At 49.8% G+C, this 18,124-nt stretch overlaps 1 protein-coding gene across 1 annotated transcript in view; it reads right to left on the bottom strand.

Annotated features, from left to right (window-relative positions):
* The window catches only part of OLFML2A (olfactomedin like 2A), a 31,354-nt gene extending 13,870 nt beyond the window's left edge, over window positions 1-17,484 (bottom strand). The window contains exons 1-3 of the mRNA XM_029063851.2: window positions 17,313-17,484; window positions 5,460-5,723; window positions 3,624-3,731 (exon numbers count right to left, since the gene is read on the bottom strand). Of these exons, the coding sequence (XP_028919684.1) occupies window positions 3,624-3,731; window positions 5,460-5,723; window positions 17,313-17,378 (438 nt within the window). The 5' untranslated portion in view covers window positions 17,379-17,484. The remainder of the gene's footprint in view (window positions 1-3,623; window positions 3,732-5,459; window positions 5,724-17,312) is intronic.
* Window positions 17,485-18,124: the final 640 nt, after the last annotated feature.

The raw sequence follows: 18,124 nt of genomic DNA, 5'->3' as shown, positions 1-18,124 counted from the left end.
TCATTCATTCAATCGGATTTATTGAGCGCTTACTGTGTGCAGAGCACTGTACTAAGTGCTTGGAAAGTACAATTTGGCAACAAAAAGAGACAATCCCTACCCAACAATGGGCTCACAGTCTAGAAGGGGGGAGGAAGACAACAAAACAAAACAAGTAGGCATCAATAGCATCAATGTAAATAAATAGAATTTTAGATATATACACATCATTAATAAAATAAATAGAATAATAAATCCCAGGGCAGAAGAGACAGCAAAGATAAGGACCATGAGAGATACCACTGTGGAGGTGGTTTTTGGAAACCAGAATGTCCCCCACATTCCAGGCCCCCTGGCCAGCCAGACTCATTTTTGCTGACTGTTACCATGAGGTAGGTCCCTCTTAAGCGATATTATGACAATACCACTCTTCTGGATGAAAAAGATCATCAGAGGGCCAGAGCAAAGAAGGAACCGGGACTGTATGCATTGTTCAGATCCCTGGAATTTCTCCCTCTGGAGCAACACAGTTCAGCCTCCTTAACCAGCTCAGAAGAAAACCCAGTTTACCCTCCCTGCACATTCCTTCTCTGAGACAACAATAACAACACCTCATTTCTTTCCTCCAAGGTCATTCAAGGGCTTTCCAGGCAGGGCATTAGGAAACTGGGACACAGTGGTTGTCCCAGCACCTGAAGGAGTTAATAGGTCCATCCCAGACCTTTTCCAAGATTAAAATACACCCCACACACACACACATACCCTCTCTCTCTTTCCTTCTCTCTCTCTCCCCCTTCCACAGCAGAATCACCTCTCCACCATGCCTTTTTCTTTCCTCTCCCCTTATCCAACCCACAACCTTCCCACCAAGCTTTTCTTCCATCCGAGACTCAAAGACAGTCATCTCCTAAGGGAGGGAGGAGGCCCTAGTAGAGCAAAGGGAAGTAAACAAAACAGTCCTATTGGCTTCCTCCCTCCTGAGAAAATAGGGAGGGGAGAGCAGAATAAATCCACTGTTTACCCACCAGGAGGCACAAGGACAAAGACAGGAGGCAAAGGAATGGGGCAGAGAAGGTCCAGCTTACAATGGGGAGCAACTAGAAAAATTCAGCTTTCATGGGTGCCAGGTCAGGGCACAACAGAGTTGGTTGTGCGGGTCTGGTCCCTGATGGGGGTGGGCTCACCAGCGCCATGGGAACGGGATGGGGAACAATCCCTGGCCTCGGCCCCAAGCTAAACCTCAACACCCACTGATGTGTGGTCTGGCGGTTCCCAGCGGGCGAGTAGGGGCACGTGGTCTCCACTTGCAGGGCATCTGGGGTGGAGAGACTAGGATCGGTTGTCTTCTCTCCATCTGACTTCCCACTAGGTGCCCTTCCCCACCAATAATGGGCCCCTTTAAGTGCACCCACCCCCCTACACACACACACACACACACACACACACACACACACACACACACACACACACACCCCTCATTTAAATCATTTAATGTGAATAAGCCAACACAACCGAGCAAGCATTAGTCCTGGAAATCCCAACCAAATACTTCCTAGTGATCTGAATTTTGGATGGTCTGATCTAGCCCGGGAATCCACTGAGTTTGGATAATCAGTTTGGATATTTTTACTTTGCTCAGTAATGGTAAGCAGTTTCTAGAGACTCCACTCCCTGGCTCCATTCTTTTCTTTTTCTTTTTAATGGTTCTTGTTAAAGTGCTTTAATGTGTTTTTTAAGTACAGTTCCAGGCACTGGAGTTGATACAATATAATCAGATTGGACAAAGTCCCCATCCCACATGGGACTCACATTTTAATTTGGAGGGAGGAAGATTTCATCTCCATTTTACAGATGAAGTAACTGAGTCACGGAGAAGTTGAAATCACACAGCAGGCAAGTGGCACAGCTGGGATATTTACTGCCATTGTTCTTGTCTGTCTGTCTCCCCCAATTAGACTGTAAACCCATCAAAGGGCAGGGACTGTCTCTATCTGTTGCCGATTTGTACATTCCAAGTGCTTAGTACAGTGCTCTGCACATAGTAAGCACTCAATAAATACTATTGAATAAATGAATGAATGAACCCAGCTTCTCTAACTCCCAGGCCCATGCACTTTCCACTAGGCCACACTGTTTCCTTCTCCTTTTACCTCACCTCTTTTTCCTGCTCTCTCATTCCAGAAAAAGCAGGAGCGTGAGGAGTTCCTTCAGCTAATAAGTACCTGCTCTGATTTCTAACCCTGAAAGTCCATTCACTTTTGCAGCCATACCAACCCCTATTTATTGATTGAAGCAGCGTGGCTTAGTTGAAAGAGCACGCACTTGGGAGTCTGAGGATGTGGGTTCTAATCCTGGCTCTGCCACTTGTCTACTGTATGACCTTGGGCAAACCACTTAACATCTCTGTTCCTCAGTTACCTCATCTGGAAAATGGGGATTAAGACTATGAGTTTATAACAGTGCTTGGCACAAAGTAAGCACTTAAAAAATATCAAAATTATTATTTATTAAGCCCTTATTATGTTCCAAGTATTGCACTAAACTTTGGAGGAGGCCCAAGGTAACCAAATTAAATACAGTCCCACAAGGAGAGCGCAATTTTAGAGTGTATGCTCTTTGTGGCAGGGATTTGTTACTTCTTTCTATTATAGTTTCTTGAGCATTTAGTATACTACATTGCATTATGGGGGGTGTCCAATAAATACCACTATTATTACTATGTAGAGAGAGCAGGTATTTTACCCCCATATTACAGACAGGAAACTAAGGCCCAGGGATTTACCTAAGGTCACCTAGCAGGCTAGAGAAGCAGCCCAGAGAAGCTGTGTGGCTTAGTGGCGAGAGCATGGGCTTGGAAGTCAGAGGACATTGGTTCTAATTCTGCCTCCACCACCTGTCTTCTGTGTGACCTTGAGCAAGCCACTTAATTTCTCTGTGCCTCAGTGACCTTGTCTTAAGACTGTGAGCCCCACGTGGGACAACCTGATTACCTTATTTCTACCCTAGCACTTAGAACAGTGCTTGGCACATAGTAAGCGCTTAACAAATACCATAATTATTATCATTTTTAGTGACACAGCTGGGATTAGAACCCGGATCTTCTGACTCCCAGTCCCATGCTCTTTCCCTTAAGCCATGCTACTTTTTTCAGGGGGGCCGACCCACCATCCTTCCGGGTGCAAGGACTACCACCCATGAAGATGCAGCTTCATACGCCCCGCTAAGCTTCCATGGGCCTGTGATATTTCTGCCTCTGTCCCTCAGCCCCTCCCTCTCTAGTCCTTTGTCGATTCCAGCCCAGTCATACCAGAAGCAGCGTGGTCTAATGTAAAGAGCACAGGCTGGGAGTCAGAGAACCTGGGTTCTTATCCCAGTACCACCACTTACTTGCCTGCTGGGTGACCTTCAAGTCACTTAACTTCTCTGTACTTTAGTTTTTTCAACTGTAAAATGGGGATTCAATACCTGTTCTCCCTCCTACTTAGATTGTGAGCCCTGTGTAGTACAGGGACCCAGTGCATAGAACAGTGCTTGACACTTAGTAAATGCTTAACAAATACCATAATCATCATCATCATCATCATCATCTCTGATGGGCCCCCCCTCACCACTTTCCCCATGGAGAGGCTTTTTCTTCCACATACCTCTTCAAGACTGTTCATCTGGGAAGCCACCTTGTTGATGTAGGCGTGCACCTTCATTAGATCCATGCTGTAGAGCGTGCCCTCTAGCAGGTCCACCATTGACTGAAGCTATGCAGCAAGATGGCCACGGGTTAGTCCCAAGTGCCCTCACCACCCCTGGCTGCCCACGACCACTGAGACGGAGCTGGGACAAGAGAAGGATGGCAGCCTCTGATACAATTAAGGCTGACTCCTCTGAGGGGATCCCCTACTCCCCCATTCTGACCCTCAAAGTCCTTGGCTCCGCCTTGCCGGGGCCATGGAAAGAGGCAGGAATTTCTGCATCCCAGAACTCAAAATAAATTCCCTGCCCTGGGTGCCTTTCCTCAGAAACAAGGCTCAGGACCTCACAGGATCTGGTGGGACCTGGGATGCCCAGTGAAAAGACGCCAGGGCATGCCTTTTTGGATGATGTCAGGACGGTAGGCTGGGGTGGTTCCTCAGCTGGTTCCTCATTCAGGAGTCTCAGGCCCTGAGTTCGGGCAGCCAGACATTCCCACTGTTTGTGGGGGTCAGGGCTGAGGTAGGGGCTGAGCTTTGATGCTCAGCTTGCTCACGTGACCCTGCGCAACCCTGGGAAGATGGAGGGAGAGACAGGGCCATCCAGGAGGGAAGCACCCTGAGCCTGAGGCCCAGACAGTCCTTATCACAAGACATCAAAACCCAGGTCTGCAGAAAGAGCCCACCTCCTACCCTTTCCTTTCCTCCTCTCTCTTTCTCCGCTCCTCATTCCCCTTTCACTCCCCATTTCTCCCCCTCCCTTTCTCCCTCACTGGGGCCCCTGGATTCCTCAGTCACTTAGTCATCTGCTCTGGTTGGGCCCCTTGGTCCTTCCTTTTTCCTTCCCTCTTCCCCCGCCCCACCAGCCCCATCCCTAGCTAACAATGGGGGCAATGATGGGGCTGGGGAGACACCACCCGCATTTTCCACTCATTAATTCGTGACATTTGCTACATTCCCTGCCGCTTCCAAAATGTGGCACAATATCAGCCCTGATGGGCAAAGCCTCCCTCGGACCTTTGATCATGTTGTCTTCAGAGGAGGTCGATGCCCCTTGTACCTCCCTCGTTCCCATGCCCAGACAAAACCACCCAGATCCCCCTGAGGCTTTCTGGATCGGGAATAAAGGCTTTTTTTCTAGGAGCCAATAATGCAGAACTGAGCTACTCAGAACCCCATCCCTCAGCCTCCAAGATCCAGGCTGCCCTTAGGAACTTGTCCAAATCCTGGGCTGAGTGTTGGGGGTTCAGGAATGGGGCTCTACCTTCCCCTGCCTCCAAATCTCACACACCATGGGGCTGCGTCTCCCCTTTCCTACTCTACCCAGCGATCAGGATGCCGCAGGGCCACCGCCCTGTGGGACATCCAGGGGAGGGCGGGAGAGGCAACCCGCTCAAGTGTCCGGCGTTCCTGCATGCCCCAGCCTGCCCACTCCACTCGTTCAGTGGCATGGGAGAGGCGGGGCCCCCTACAGTGAAAGGCCCCAGACCATCAGATGGGAGAGGTGGCAGGTGACAACTGAGCATTGGCCTGTGTTGTGGGGGAGATGGAAGGGCAGAGTTTCCAGGCCTCCCAGACTGAGGATCTGCTGAGCCCTCCCAGGCCTCTCCAGAAGGCCCACTTGCTGGGTGACGCAGTGAGACAGAGTGAGCAGCACCAGTCCGGGGAAGAGGTGAGATTTAAGGGCAGAACATCTCTCCTTTAACCCTCCCTCCAGTCCTCTGGGACCACTGGGGTCTCAAGTCCCACTACGGGTGGCCCTACCCACCACCCCCACCCCGCCCCAGGCCCAGGAACCTTGAAGAGCTCCGGAGCTTGCTTTTTGAGCTTCTCCATCTTCCACTCATTCTCACAAGGGTTAAGAGAGGAAGGGGGAGCGGTGCAGGAGCAACGGCAGTCCGGTCCCGAGCTCACGGTCTCCACCGTGTAGAAGTCCTCCACCCTCATGCTGCCGTTGCGGACGCGGCTGCAGGCATCCTTGCTCAGGGGCCGCAGGATACACTTGCAGCGGCAGTCAGAGCCTTCGGATGTCATCCTGACCTGGTCCACGTCGCCAAACACCTGCAGGAGGATGGAGAGAGGAAGGGCACAGGATATCAGAAATCAGACCGGGGGAAGGAGGAGGAGCAAGAGGAGTAGTGGGAGAGAGAGGAGGAGGAGGAGAGAGAGGAAGCGGCTTTGACGGCAGACCTATCTCCAGCAGGGCCTTCAGTCTCACTTCTTCCCCTGGCCCGGGGCACAACAATGAGGTATCTGGGGAATGGAAGCATTAGAATGCTGAGGGAATCCAGCTACAACCAAGGAGCCCACTTGCCTCAGTCGGTTCTTATAGCCCTAGATGGATTTCTAGACCTGAATTTTTTTGTTTATGGTATTTGTTAAGTGCTTACATTGTGTACTAAGCACTGGGATAGATACAACCTGATCAGGTTGGGCATAGGTAATGTCCCATGTGCGAGTCACAGTTTTAATCCCCATTTTACAGATGAGGTAACTGAGGTACAGAAAAGTGAAGTCACTTGTCCAAGGTCACACAAAAGACAGGTGGTGGAGCTGGGATTATGAGTCCTTCTAACTTCCAGGCCCTTGCTCTATGCACTAGGACAAGCTGCTTCTATCTCTCTACACTCCTAGCCATGCAACACTTCAGATGAACTTAAGGAAACACAGGCAGTGGAGGAGATGGGGACACCATCTTTTTGGGGTAGTGGGGAGGAGCAGTTCGTCCTTTTGGGGTAGTGGGGAGGAGCAGTCCTCTTTGGAGGCAGGAAGGTCTTCTAGTCCAAGGTAATTATCTCCCTCTTGTTAATTATCTTGACTGGACTGTGCATTTGGCAGACCAATGCCACTGGCTGGAAGAGATAAACCCTGTTCTGCCCCAGGGCCATTTGCCACCAGGCAGACCCAGTACCCAGAACACTCAGTCTCCCAGGTTCAGGAAGAGCATTCAAGCTCTTGGCCTCAATCCCTGTCCCTTGAACCAGACTTCCCTGCCCCCATAGTTTTTGGGAATGTGTGCACTCACGTAGTTAGAAACTAAACAAATAAGGCCTAGGAGCTCCAGGGGGATGAGGGAGTTTGAGAAGCCATTTCACTCACCTTCTCAAGCTGCAGTGTCCTGCAACATTCCAACCCTGACTGACAAGAGGCCTCATGGGGAGAGAATTCAATATGGCCTAAAGGTGTGGTTCTCCAGTGATCAGCAGTCTCAGATTACCATTCCTGTCCCTGACTGGCTCACTTGCAGCTCCATTTAATCCTTCACTCATTCTGTCAATTGTATTTATTGAGCCCTTACTGTGTGCAGAGCACAGTACTAAACTCTTGGAAAGTACAATTCAGCAATTAAGAAAGACAATCCCTGCCCACAATGGGCCGTTCCTTGTGGGCAGGGAAGATTTCTCCCATCTCTGTTGTAACTGAACTCTCCCAACTGCTTAGTACAGTGCTCTGCACACAGTAAGAGCTCAATAAATGGTTGATTGATTGATTGGGTGTACCACCCAGCAAGGAGTAAGACCAATACCACCCCGATGAGATCATCCTGCCTATTGCTGGCCAAGGTGGGAAAGTACCCCAGGCAACCTAGTCCCCCAGCCCTTTGTACTGATCACCTCTATCTTGGTCCAATTTTTGAGCCTGAGTTGAATAGTCAATGTTGGTTTCCTAAATCGCAGAGACAAAATGCTTTATAACTCAATACCCCCACCCAACCGAAGGACCTGACCTCTAGACCTCTGTTCTAGTGGCTAGAACATGGGGCTGGGCGTGGGAAGGACCTGGGTTCTAATTCTGGCTCTGCCACATGTCTGTTGTATGACCATGTTCAAGTCATTTCACTTCTTTGTACCTCAGTTACCTCATCTATAAAATGGGGATTAAAACTGTGAACCCAATGTGGGATAGGGACTGTGTCCAACCCAATTACCTCGCATCTCCCTCAGCACTGAGTTCAGTGTCTGGAACATAGTGCTTAACAAATACCAAAGTTGTTATTATCTTTATACTCTAATGTTTCCTTCTATCTGTAATTTATTTTAGTGCCTCTCTCCCCTTCTAGCTTATCAGCTCCTTGAGTCCTCTAGACCGTAAACTCATGGTGGGCAAGGAACATGTCTACCAATTCAATTATATTATACTCTCCCAAAGGCTTAGTACAGTGCTCCCACCCAATAAGCACTCAATAAATGAGATTGATCGATTGAGGGTAGAGATGATATCTACTAATTTTATTGTACTCTCCCAAGAGCTTAGTAAAGCAGTCTGCACCCAGTAAATGCTCAATAAATACTATTAGTGGATTGAAATACTTCCTCCACCAGGAACCTGGCTGCTCACAGGATGGGCTGGACTCAGCAGGGCTTTGTACAGAACTGGTGACTTTGTCTGAAAATGAGGCAGCTGCTCACAGTTGGCAGGTGCAAGGGGCAGAAGATAAGGAGGGTGAGAAAAGACCATTAGGAAAAGTACTTGTGCTTAATTGGTAAAAAAAAAAAGCTATCGGGGCTTATCTGAACAGTCAGCTCAAGAGCTTCATCATCCCCAGCATTCACTGAAAGCCTACTTAGGAAAGAACATTGTACTGGGGATCTTGGCAATTTACAGCAGAATTAATGACACAGTCCCTGCCTTTAAAGAGCTTACATTCAATGGGACACACAAGCAGACACAAATCACCACATATACAAGAGATAAAAGAGTAAGAGCATGACAGTCTGAACTCTTACTATGTGCAGAACACTGTACTAAACACTTGGGAGAGTACAACAATAAACAGACACACTCCCTGCCCATAACAAGCTTACAGACTAAGAGCATGGATACAAGTGATTAAAAACAAAAATCAGCAATTCAAGAAATAAGAAAGCAAGATGCTCCCATGAATGTGGAGGTGGCTGATGGCATAATTAGGAAGGTGTAGTCACGGAAAGTGAACGGAAGGCTTAGAGGTTCCAGGCCTCAATCCTGGCTAACCCAGGGACAAGTCCCACATGTTTCAGCAGCGGGACACTGCTTCCAAAAGTGCTCAGAGGTGCCTGGCTTGGCTGTCAGCTAGCCGGCTCTGCTCCAAGGAATATCATACAAGCCACCTGTCCTTTCAGGGCCCCCAATAAATCCTGCTCCAATTATCTCGCTTCCCATTGCCTCTGGCCATCCCAGCCCCATTCAGCTGACTTTTGGAGGTATCACTTAATAATGATAGTAATGGTCATGTTAAGTACTTACTATGTGCCAAACACTGTTCTAAACACAGGGGCAGATACAAATTAATCAGATTGGACACAGTCCTGTCCACATGGGGTTCACACTCTTAATCTCCATTTTACAGATGAGGTAGCCGAGGCCCAAAGAAGTTAAGAGACTTACCCAAGGTCCCATAGCAGACAGATGGCAGAGTCAGGATTAGAATCTAGGTCCTTCTGACTCCTGGGCTCGTGCTCTATCCACTAAACCACGCTGCTTTTCTTAAATAATCATTTCTAAATAGCAGTTGTGAGTGCAGTCACGGAAAGTGAACAGAAGGCCTAGGGGTTCCAGGCCTCAATCCTGGCTAACCCAGGGACAAGTCCCATGTGTCTCAGCAGCGGGACACTGCTTCCAAAAGTGCTCGGAGGTGCCTGGCTTGGCCGTAAGCTTGTTGTGGGCAGGTACATGTCTGCAAACTCTGTTTCATTGTTCTCTCCCAAACAGTATGGTGCTCTGCACACAGTAAATGCTCAGTGAATACCATTGATTGATTGACTGATTATCGATCAATTAGCTGAAGCACTGCTTCAGTACCATGGTTTGGGAGTCCGGAGAGGGGCTTCTAAGATTTGGGAGCTGAAGGGAGTCAGCAGCTTGGCTGTTGTCTGAGATGGAGCTCCAGCTACGTCAAGGGGGCTCTGTCCCTCAATATGCATCTAGGGCCAGCTGGAGAAGGTGTTTCCCCCCAAGACCCAGATCTGGTGTTCCCCGCCCCAACATCCTTTGTACTCCCCGCCTAAGTTTTTGGGTGAGTTCTGCACAAAACAAGCCCCCGGACTCTTGCAAAAACGAATAAATAAATAAATTAAAAAATAACTGTGAATTCCTGGACTGCCAAGGGATGAATTTGTGGTTTTCCTGAAAATAAATATATTGAGCCTAGGGAAAGATGGAGTTGTGTAATGCTTGCTGGAATTGTTGTCTCCTCCTCTGGTCTAGGAGAGGCTTCTGGCTAACCCAGAAAACTATGGTGGGAGGAACGTAGTGGAAAGAACGTGTGACAAGGATTTAGGAGCCCTGGGTTCTAGTCCTGGCTTAGTCATTTGCCTGCCAGGTGACCATGAACAGGTCACTTAAATCTCTGTGCTTCAGTTTCCTCATCTGTAAAATGGAGATAAAATGCCTGTTCACTCTCCTTCTTAGTCTGTGAACCCCATGAGGGAACGGGATTGTGTCTGACATGATTATCTTGTACCTAGCACAGCACTTGACACTTAGTAAGTGCTGAATGATTACCATGAAAAATAGGCAGGCTTGCCCCACAGCACGACCTAGGGGATAGAGTTCAGATTTGGTGGTCAGAAGGACCTGGGCTCTAATCCCGGCTCCTTTACTTGTCTGCTGTGTGACCTTGGAAAGTCACTTCACTTCTCTGAGCCTCAGTTACCACGTCTGTCAAATGGGGATTAAGACTGTGAACCCCATGTGGGTCAGGACTGTGTCTAACCTGAGTTGCTTGAATCTGTCCCACTACTTAGTACAGTTCCTGGCACGTAGTAAGCACTTAACAAATACCACCATTATTAGCAGTTCCCCAGCCACAGTGGCAAAGCCTCGTTTTGGAGGGGCGAGAGAAAAGCCTACTAGTCCTGAAATTCAAAGTGCCTGAACTGTTGATTCAAAACTTTCAAGGCTAATCACATCTTGCTCATTCAGTTTTCTTTCAATGTCCAAATGCAAAGAAACCCTTTAAGCTTCTGTTCCCCTCACCCCACCTTGCCTTAATCCCTGCAAACTGCTCTCCCGCAATGCCTTAGTGCCTTCTCCCCTCTCCCGGCCCCTAGCCTCTGGATCCTTCATCCCCCATCATGTCAGGATGGGTTGGCCCAGCCAGGAAGGACTAGTTGAGTTCTCCCCAGATGCGCCTGGCTTTGGGGAATTAAAAAGAAAAGAGGTCCTAAACTAGACTCCTGTACCCCTGCCTACCTACCTACCCTGGGGCTCCCCTTCCCCTGCAGCCCAGTCCACATAAAAATGTGGCACGTGTCATGGCAAAAGCGGATTATCTGCCTGCCCCCCTTGGCGGGGGGGTGTCTCGCCCTCCCCAGAACTTAATCTCCTGGGACAATGCTCTCTTTGCTGCTTCCATGGTTCCTAGGAACCGCGCTGCTCGGATCCCTACCTTTATCCCTGCCCGCACCCAACTGCCCTGCCTGGTCTTCCCCACCCCGATCCAGGTTGATTAGCAGCTCAGGTCTGTCTCCCCTCCCCAACCTGATTCCCTGGAGACAGAAGCAGCTCTCTCTTTTGGGGGGAGTTCACCATTGAATTTGATTGCTAACTTGTCCCACCCTTCATTCCTGGAAGGCAAGGTTCTTTTGTCCATTGGCTGGAGAAGCTGGGTGGAGAGTGAGGAAAGCCTTCAAGGGATGAGGAGTGGGGGAAGAGGAAGAGGAGGAGGAGGATAAATGGAGTAACCAAGGCAGGGGGAGGATTGAGGAAGAGGGATGTAGGAACATGAGATGTGAGTTCATTCAGCCAAATCAACCAGTGTATGGATTATCCAGATTTCCGAGTTTCTCCTTCTGTCATTTTCCTTTTCACTAGTACTTACTTCCTCTCTCCCTCCTTTTTTTCATGGTATTTGTTGTGTGCACTGGGGTTGGATACACTGCCTGTCCCACATGTCTAAGTCGGAGGGAGAACAGATATTGAATCCCCACTTTGCAGTTGAGGAAACTAAGGCACAGAAAAGTTAAGTGACTTGCCCAAGGTCACAGAGCAGGCAAGTCGTTGGGCTAGGATTAGAACCCTGGGTCTCTACGCCTGGGCCAATGCTCTTTCCACTAAGCTGCACCACTTTCTTCTCTTCCCCACTTTCCCCCAGGGTGTGAGGGAGCAAGGAGGAGAACTCAAATCCATTCATTTGCTCCCAGTGAGTACCTCCAGTAAAAGGGTTGTTGAGAGGAGAGGCCAATGATAACAAATTAAAGTGGATTCAATCGATCTTCACCTCTCCCCTCCATGACTTCCATGAATAGTAAGAGTCGACCATGCTCTGAAGAACCAGTGAAGGGGACAAGGGAGACACGAGCCTGGAAACTGAATACACATTAGGGCAGGTTCAAATCAAAAAATCCCCTAAGCAGGCTGAAAGACGGTTAGGGGGAGTGGGCGACACTCAAGAACTGCTCTTGGCAGCCACCCAGCTCAGCTGGAAGTTATCTGTGAAAAGGGGGAAGAGCCTTACTAAACGAGAGGCATCCGGAAGCCACAGTAGTGTTGGAAAGCAGGAAGCTGGGGGTGGGAAGAAGGGAGGATGGGAATGGAGCAAAACTTTAAAAGGAAGAGGATGGAGCGGCCCACATCTGGGAGTTCCACTCTCTGAAGGACCAGCTCGGCCAGCTCTGGTCCAGAGCAGCTGGAGGATTCAGTCTGTGGAGGGTCAGGGTGGAGGATCCAAAAGATCCAGGCTGAGCTTTATCTTGAGGACCTCAGATTGTCCATGAAGATCCTTCCCTCCCCGAAGAAGAGCCCATGAGCTCCCGCCTCATGCCAAGCCCCCGCCCAGAGCCCCGGCCTTGGAATCGTAGGCCAAGTGGGGCTGGAAAAGGGAGAAGACTGCCATGGAGACTAAAATCTGGACCAGGAGACTAACGGTGGCTGTGTAAGCAAATAACAGGTAATCATCACCCTGGATGGCTAAATTCTTCACCTGTTTAGTGGTGGGGTTGGATCACATTACCTCTGACATTCTATCCCCCCAATATCAGATCTTTTAAAGACAAGGCACCCGAGGCTCCAGGCAACCAACCTAGGAGTCCTAATGAAGTTACATGCAATCTCTGAGCTCTCCTCCCCTCCCCAAGGCAGGTCGAGTCACATACCCAGACCTCAGCCCTCCAGCCAGAGGATGCAGGTCCAGTGATTCTTGGGGCTTATTTCAGCCCTCGCTGCCTCATATGCAGTGAGAAAGTGGGGCATATTGGTATGGAGGAGTAAGCAAAAATCTGACCAAAGGGTTTGCCCACCTACAGAAAAACACCCACACAGATGTACATGCCTGCTCCAGGAACACCCCCCCGCCCCTCCCTACATCCAGGACTAACTGGTCTGGCCTCATCTCTGTACTCCCTGGCCAGGAGAGGGGTGGAAACTGGAAATTAATTTCCCGGCTCCTGGGTCCCAACTCCCAGCTCCTCCTTTTCCCAATTCCACCCCCGGCCTGGATGGGTGGAAACTCATCAAGTGCAGCAAGGAGCAACACCTAAACCCCGGAGACAAGCCTGGAACTTGTGAACCACGTAGCCTGCCTCTTGCCAGCTGAGGGTAGAGGTGCACAGTGGAGAGAGGAAGCAGGAGAGGGGGAGGATGGAAACGGAAGGTAAAGGATTTAGCGCGAGCCATTCACTCCTCTAGGGGCCAATCTCGCCAGTGACTGCCAGGGCAGGGCAGTGACTCGCGAGGGGCCTGTGCTCCACCAGCTGCTTCCTCCAATCCAATTCGTGATCGGTTCCCACCTCCTCCCTGCCCATTCCCCACCCACAGTACGGCTCTTTTTTTCTCATCAAATGGCCTCCTTCTTCCGGACAGGGGCTCTCCAATTTCTACCTCTGCTTGTCTTCTCTGAGTCATCCAACTGCTTTTCATCGCCCCACCATGAGGTAGGGATGGGGCAGGAGCCAGCTGGGCAGAATAAATTGATTCAGGGCCACAGGCTAGGAAGTTTCACATTGCACTCTTCCTCCTTTTTTTTAATGGCATTTGTTAAGCGCTTACTACATGCCAGGCACTGTTCTAAGCACCAGGATAGACATAGGTTAATCAGGTTGGGTACAGTCCACGTCCCACCTAGGCCTTACAAGTCATAGCTCCATTTTTCAGAGGAGATAACTGAGGTATAGATAAATTAAGTGACTTGCCCAAGGTCACACAGCAGGCAAGTGGCAGAGCTGGCATTATTATCCAGGTCCTTCTGACATCCACTGACTCCCCATGCTCTATCTACTAGGCTACGCTGCTTCTCTAACTCCCAGGTAACCCAATATCACTGTTAAATCCGTAACCTCGCTCTGCTACTTGCCTGCTGTGTGACCTTAGGCAAGGTACTTAACATCTCTGTGCCTCGGTTTCCTCATCAAGACTCTGATAACCTGATTTGGCTCAGTGGAAAGAGCACGGGCTTTGGAGTCAGAGGTCATGAGTTTGAATCCCAGCTCTGCCACTTGTCAGCTGTGTGACTGTGGGCAAGTCACTTAACTTCTCTGTGCCTCAGTTACCTCATCTGTAAAATGGGGATTAAGACTGTGAGCCCCACGTGAGACAACCTGATTCCCCTGTGTCTATCCCAGCGCTTAGAACAGTGCTCGGCACATAGTAAGCGCTTAACAAATACCAACATTATTGTATCTACCTCAAGACTTAGCACAATGCTTACCATATACCACTACTATTACTATTATTATTGTTATCATTTTGTTACTGGGGGCACCTTCTGGGACTTGCAGTTCATAACCTTGAACAGGAGTATTGGAAGCTCTCCTAACCGCTAAATCCCTCAGTACAAGCTTCCAGACATTGGATGTCAGGAAGGACAACCATCTGTCCCTCCAACATCTTTTGTTTTAATGGTATTTAAGTGCTTACTAGAGAAGCAGCGTGGCTCAGTGGAAAGAGTCTGGGCTTGGGAGTCAGAGGTCATGGGTTTGAATCCCGGCTCTGCCACTTGTCAGCTGTGTGACTGTGGGCAAGTCACTTAACTTCTCTGTACCTCAGTTACCTCATCTGTAAAATGGGGATTAAGACTGTGAGCCTCACGTAGGACAACCTGATTACCCTGTATCTACCCCAGCGCTTAGAACAGTGTTCTTCTGCACATAGTAAATGCTTAACAAATACTAACATTATTATTATTATTAGATGCCAGGCACTGTACTAAGCGCTGGGGTAGAGACAAGCTAATCAGGTTGGACGCAGTCCATGTCCCACCTGGGGCTCACAATGTAAGCGCTTAAAAAATACCATCATCATTACCTTAATCCCCATTTTACAGATGAAATAACTGAGGCACAGAGAAGTTAAGTGACTTGCCCAAGGTGACAAAGCAACATCTTGTTGCCACTGATGCAGACAGATAGATGGACCAAGGGACTTAGCCTACATCAGATCATGCTGCTACAGATAAGTATGGCATAGTGGATAGAGCACAGACCTGGGAGTCAGAAGGTCAAGTGTTCTAATCTCAGCTCTGCCACTTGTCTGCTGTGAGACCTTGGGCAAGTCATTTCACTTCTCTGAGCCTCAGTTACCTCATCTGTAAAATGGGGATTGAGACTGTAAACCCCACGTGGGATAGGGACTATGTCCAACCCAACTTGCTTGTTTCCACCCCAGTGCTAAGTACAGTGCCTGGTACATAGTAAGCACTTAACAAATACCATAATTAGTATTATTAGATAGCGTAGCTGATGTTTCCTTCACATTTGCAGTCACTCAAAAAAAAACTCCAGGCCTCTCTAAACCCAGACCCTTGTGTAATTGCTGTGGCCACCCTTTCTGGTAGTTCTGGAGGTTGCTTTGAACAGAAACGGGAGACGGAGACGCAGAGGAGTTGAGTGTCTCTTCCATTGTCACCCAGCTGGAGGGGAAGAGCCTCCTAACTCTCAGTCCTGGACTGAAGCTGAATCTTCTTCACGCTTGTATTTGTTGGGATGAGGGGAGGTTGCTGGAGCCCAGCTTTCCCTTCGCTAGAAAGAAGAGCAGCTGTAGGGTGAAAAGTCAGGGTAGTATCATGGAAGCAAAAGTGCCTTGTTAGGGCATGTCAGCAGGACTAGTCCCCTCCTTTAGAGCCCCTCTCCTCCCCTCTCCTCTCCCCAGTATCTGGGAATCAGAGGTTCTGTTATAAACAAGAAAATCAGAGTGAAATAAAAGTAAAAATTAGACCAAAAAGGAGTTTATTCTGTAAGAGGTCATGATCTGCCTCTTTGTAAACTTTCCATTGGCTAGATTTCTTTCCTTCCCTTTCTACCCAGCTTTAGATCACTGGCGACTGGCCAGGGCTGATTCTCAAAGTGGAAAAGAGTTTGGAAGATGGGAAAAGGATCTTGTAGTCCCATTCCCACCCCCTGCTACCTCCTCAGACAATCACCCCGGAGAAGACTCCAGGCCCTTATTAGCTTCAGTTTCCCTCTCTTGATCATTTTTTATAATGGTATTTGTTAAGTGCTTACTAGGTGCCAGGCACTGTGCTAAGTGCCAGGATAAATACCAGGTAATCAGGTTAGACACAGTCCATGTCCCATGTAGGGCTCACAATCTTAAACCCCATCTTACAGATGATGGAACTGAGGCACAGAGAAGTGAAGTGACTTGCCCAGTGTTAGCAGCAGAGTGGTGGAGCAGAGATTAGATCATCTGTTCTCTCTTGGCTATTGAAGGGGATAGGGGGTGGAGAGGATTTTTGTGAAGTGGTCTTGGGGGAGAACTACAGAATCATTTTCCTGAGTCTCATCAACTCCCTCTTGAACAAACCCCACAATAGTAAAATTGATTTTAACGAACATTCTACTGTGCGGATGGAAGCTCAGGACATAGTTTTAGTTTAACAAATTTTCAGATTTTTAAGTACCAATCGTTGTTTCCCAGTGCGGTTCTTGCTTCTCCCCAGGCCCAGCCGCAGGATTGGATGGACCAACACGAGACATGGAGATCGTTGCCAGCCAGGATGATGTGGGAGGTGAGGGCAGAGGGGGAGGTGTTGCATAGATAGGGTTTTCCAATCACTTTTTAAAAAGCAGGAATGGGAGACTGCAGACACTCTGACAAAGGACCTGGAAACTCAACTCCCCCGAACTTTCAACCATTCACCTTTTTAGCTCAGGTCGGGGGAGCGGAGAAGCAGTGTGGCTTAGTAGCAAGAGCCCGGGATTGGGAGGCAAAGGATGTGAGTTCTAATCCCGCTCTGCCACTTGTCTGCTGTGTGACCCCGGCCACGTCACTTTATTTCTCTGTGCCTCATTGAACTCATCTGTAAAATGGGGATGAAGACTGTGAACCCCAGGTGGGACAACCTGATGACCTCCTATCTACCCCGTCGCTTAGAGCGCTTGGCACATAGTAAGGGTTTAACAAATATCATCATCATCATTGTTATTATTATTACAATGGGCCCTTCACCCCATGTCAGCGGAGCCCGGCCGGGCTGGCTGAGCCTATTTCAAAGACAGGGAGACTGAGGCCCAGAAATGAAGGTGCTGGTTCTGGATTTTCAGTGGCGGGGGGGAGATGGGGGAGGAGGACACAGGGGGAACCCAGGTGTCCTGCTCCTCCTGGCAGCCCGTTCCGCATCGTCCAGTCCCCCCCCCCCCCCAGCCTCTCCTCGTCCAGGCTGTTGCCCAGTCCACCCAAGGGACAGTCCTCCAGCCGGCACCCGACCTCCCTCCAGCCGCCCACTCCGGTCCTCACCTTACTGTGGGCTCGCACGGAGGAGGCGCCCAGCAGCAGGCCCAGCAGCAGCCCCAGCCCGGACATGGTCCTCCCAGGACCGGCCGGAGGGCCACCAGCTCAGGCCGAGTCCGGAGAGGGACGGGTGAGGAGCCAGGCGTCCGTCGATCCCTCCCCTAGGAACTGCAGCTTCTGTCGGGGCAGCGGGGAAGCCCAGCCAGGGCCGGGGGGGCGGGACCATCGGCATCACCGGACACCCCATCTCCCCTCCCACTCTCTCCCTCTGCCCTCTCCCCCTCCCTCTTTTCCTCCCCTTCTCTCTCTCCCTCCCCTCTCTTTCCCTTCTCCTTCTTCCCTTCCCCTCTCTCTTGCCTCCCTCTTTCTCCCTCTCTCCCTTTCTCTCTCCTCCTTCTCCCTCTTTTCCTCCCTCCCTCTCTCTCTTTCTCTCTCCCTCCTTCTCCCTCTTTTCCTCCCTCTCTTCTGCCCTCCCTCCTTCTTTCTTCTCTCCCTCCCTCTGTCTCCCTCTCCCTTTCTCTCTCCCTCCCTTCCCCTCCTTCTCTCTTTCTCTTCTCTCCTTCTTTCCTCCCTCCCTCCCTATCTCACTCTCCCTCCCTATGTCTCTCTCTCCCTCCCTCCCTCCCTCTCTCTGTCTTTCCCTTTCTCTCTCCCTCCCTCTGCGTCTCTCTCCCTTTCTCCTTCCCTCCCTCTGTATCTCTCTCCCTTTCTCCTTCCCTCCCTCTGTCTCTCCCTTTCCCCCTCCCTATGTCTCTCTTCCTTTCTCTCTCCTTCCCTCTGTCTCTCTCTCCCTTTCTCCCTCCCTATGTTTCTCTTCC

Source organism: Ornithorhynchus anatinus, chromosome 4 (assembly GCF_004115215.2).
Source record: "Ornithorhynchus anatinus isolate Pmale09 chromosome 4, mOrnAna1.pri.v4, whole genome shotgun sequence".
NCBI lineage: Eukaryota > Metazoa > Chordata > Mammalia > Monotremata > Ornithorhynchidae > Ornithorhynchus > Ornithorhynchus anatinus.
Note: the sequence above shows the minus strand (reverse complement) of the source record. Positions and strands in the feature narration are given on the sequence as shown.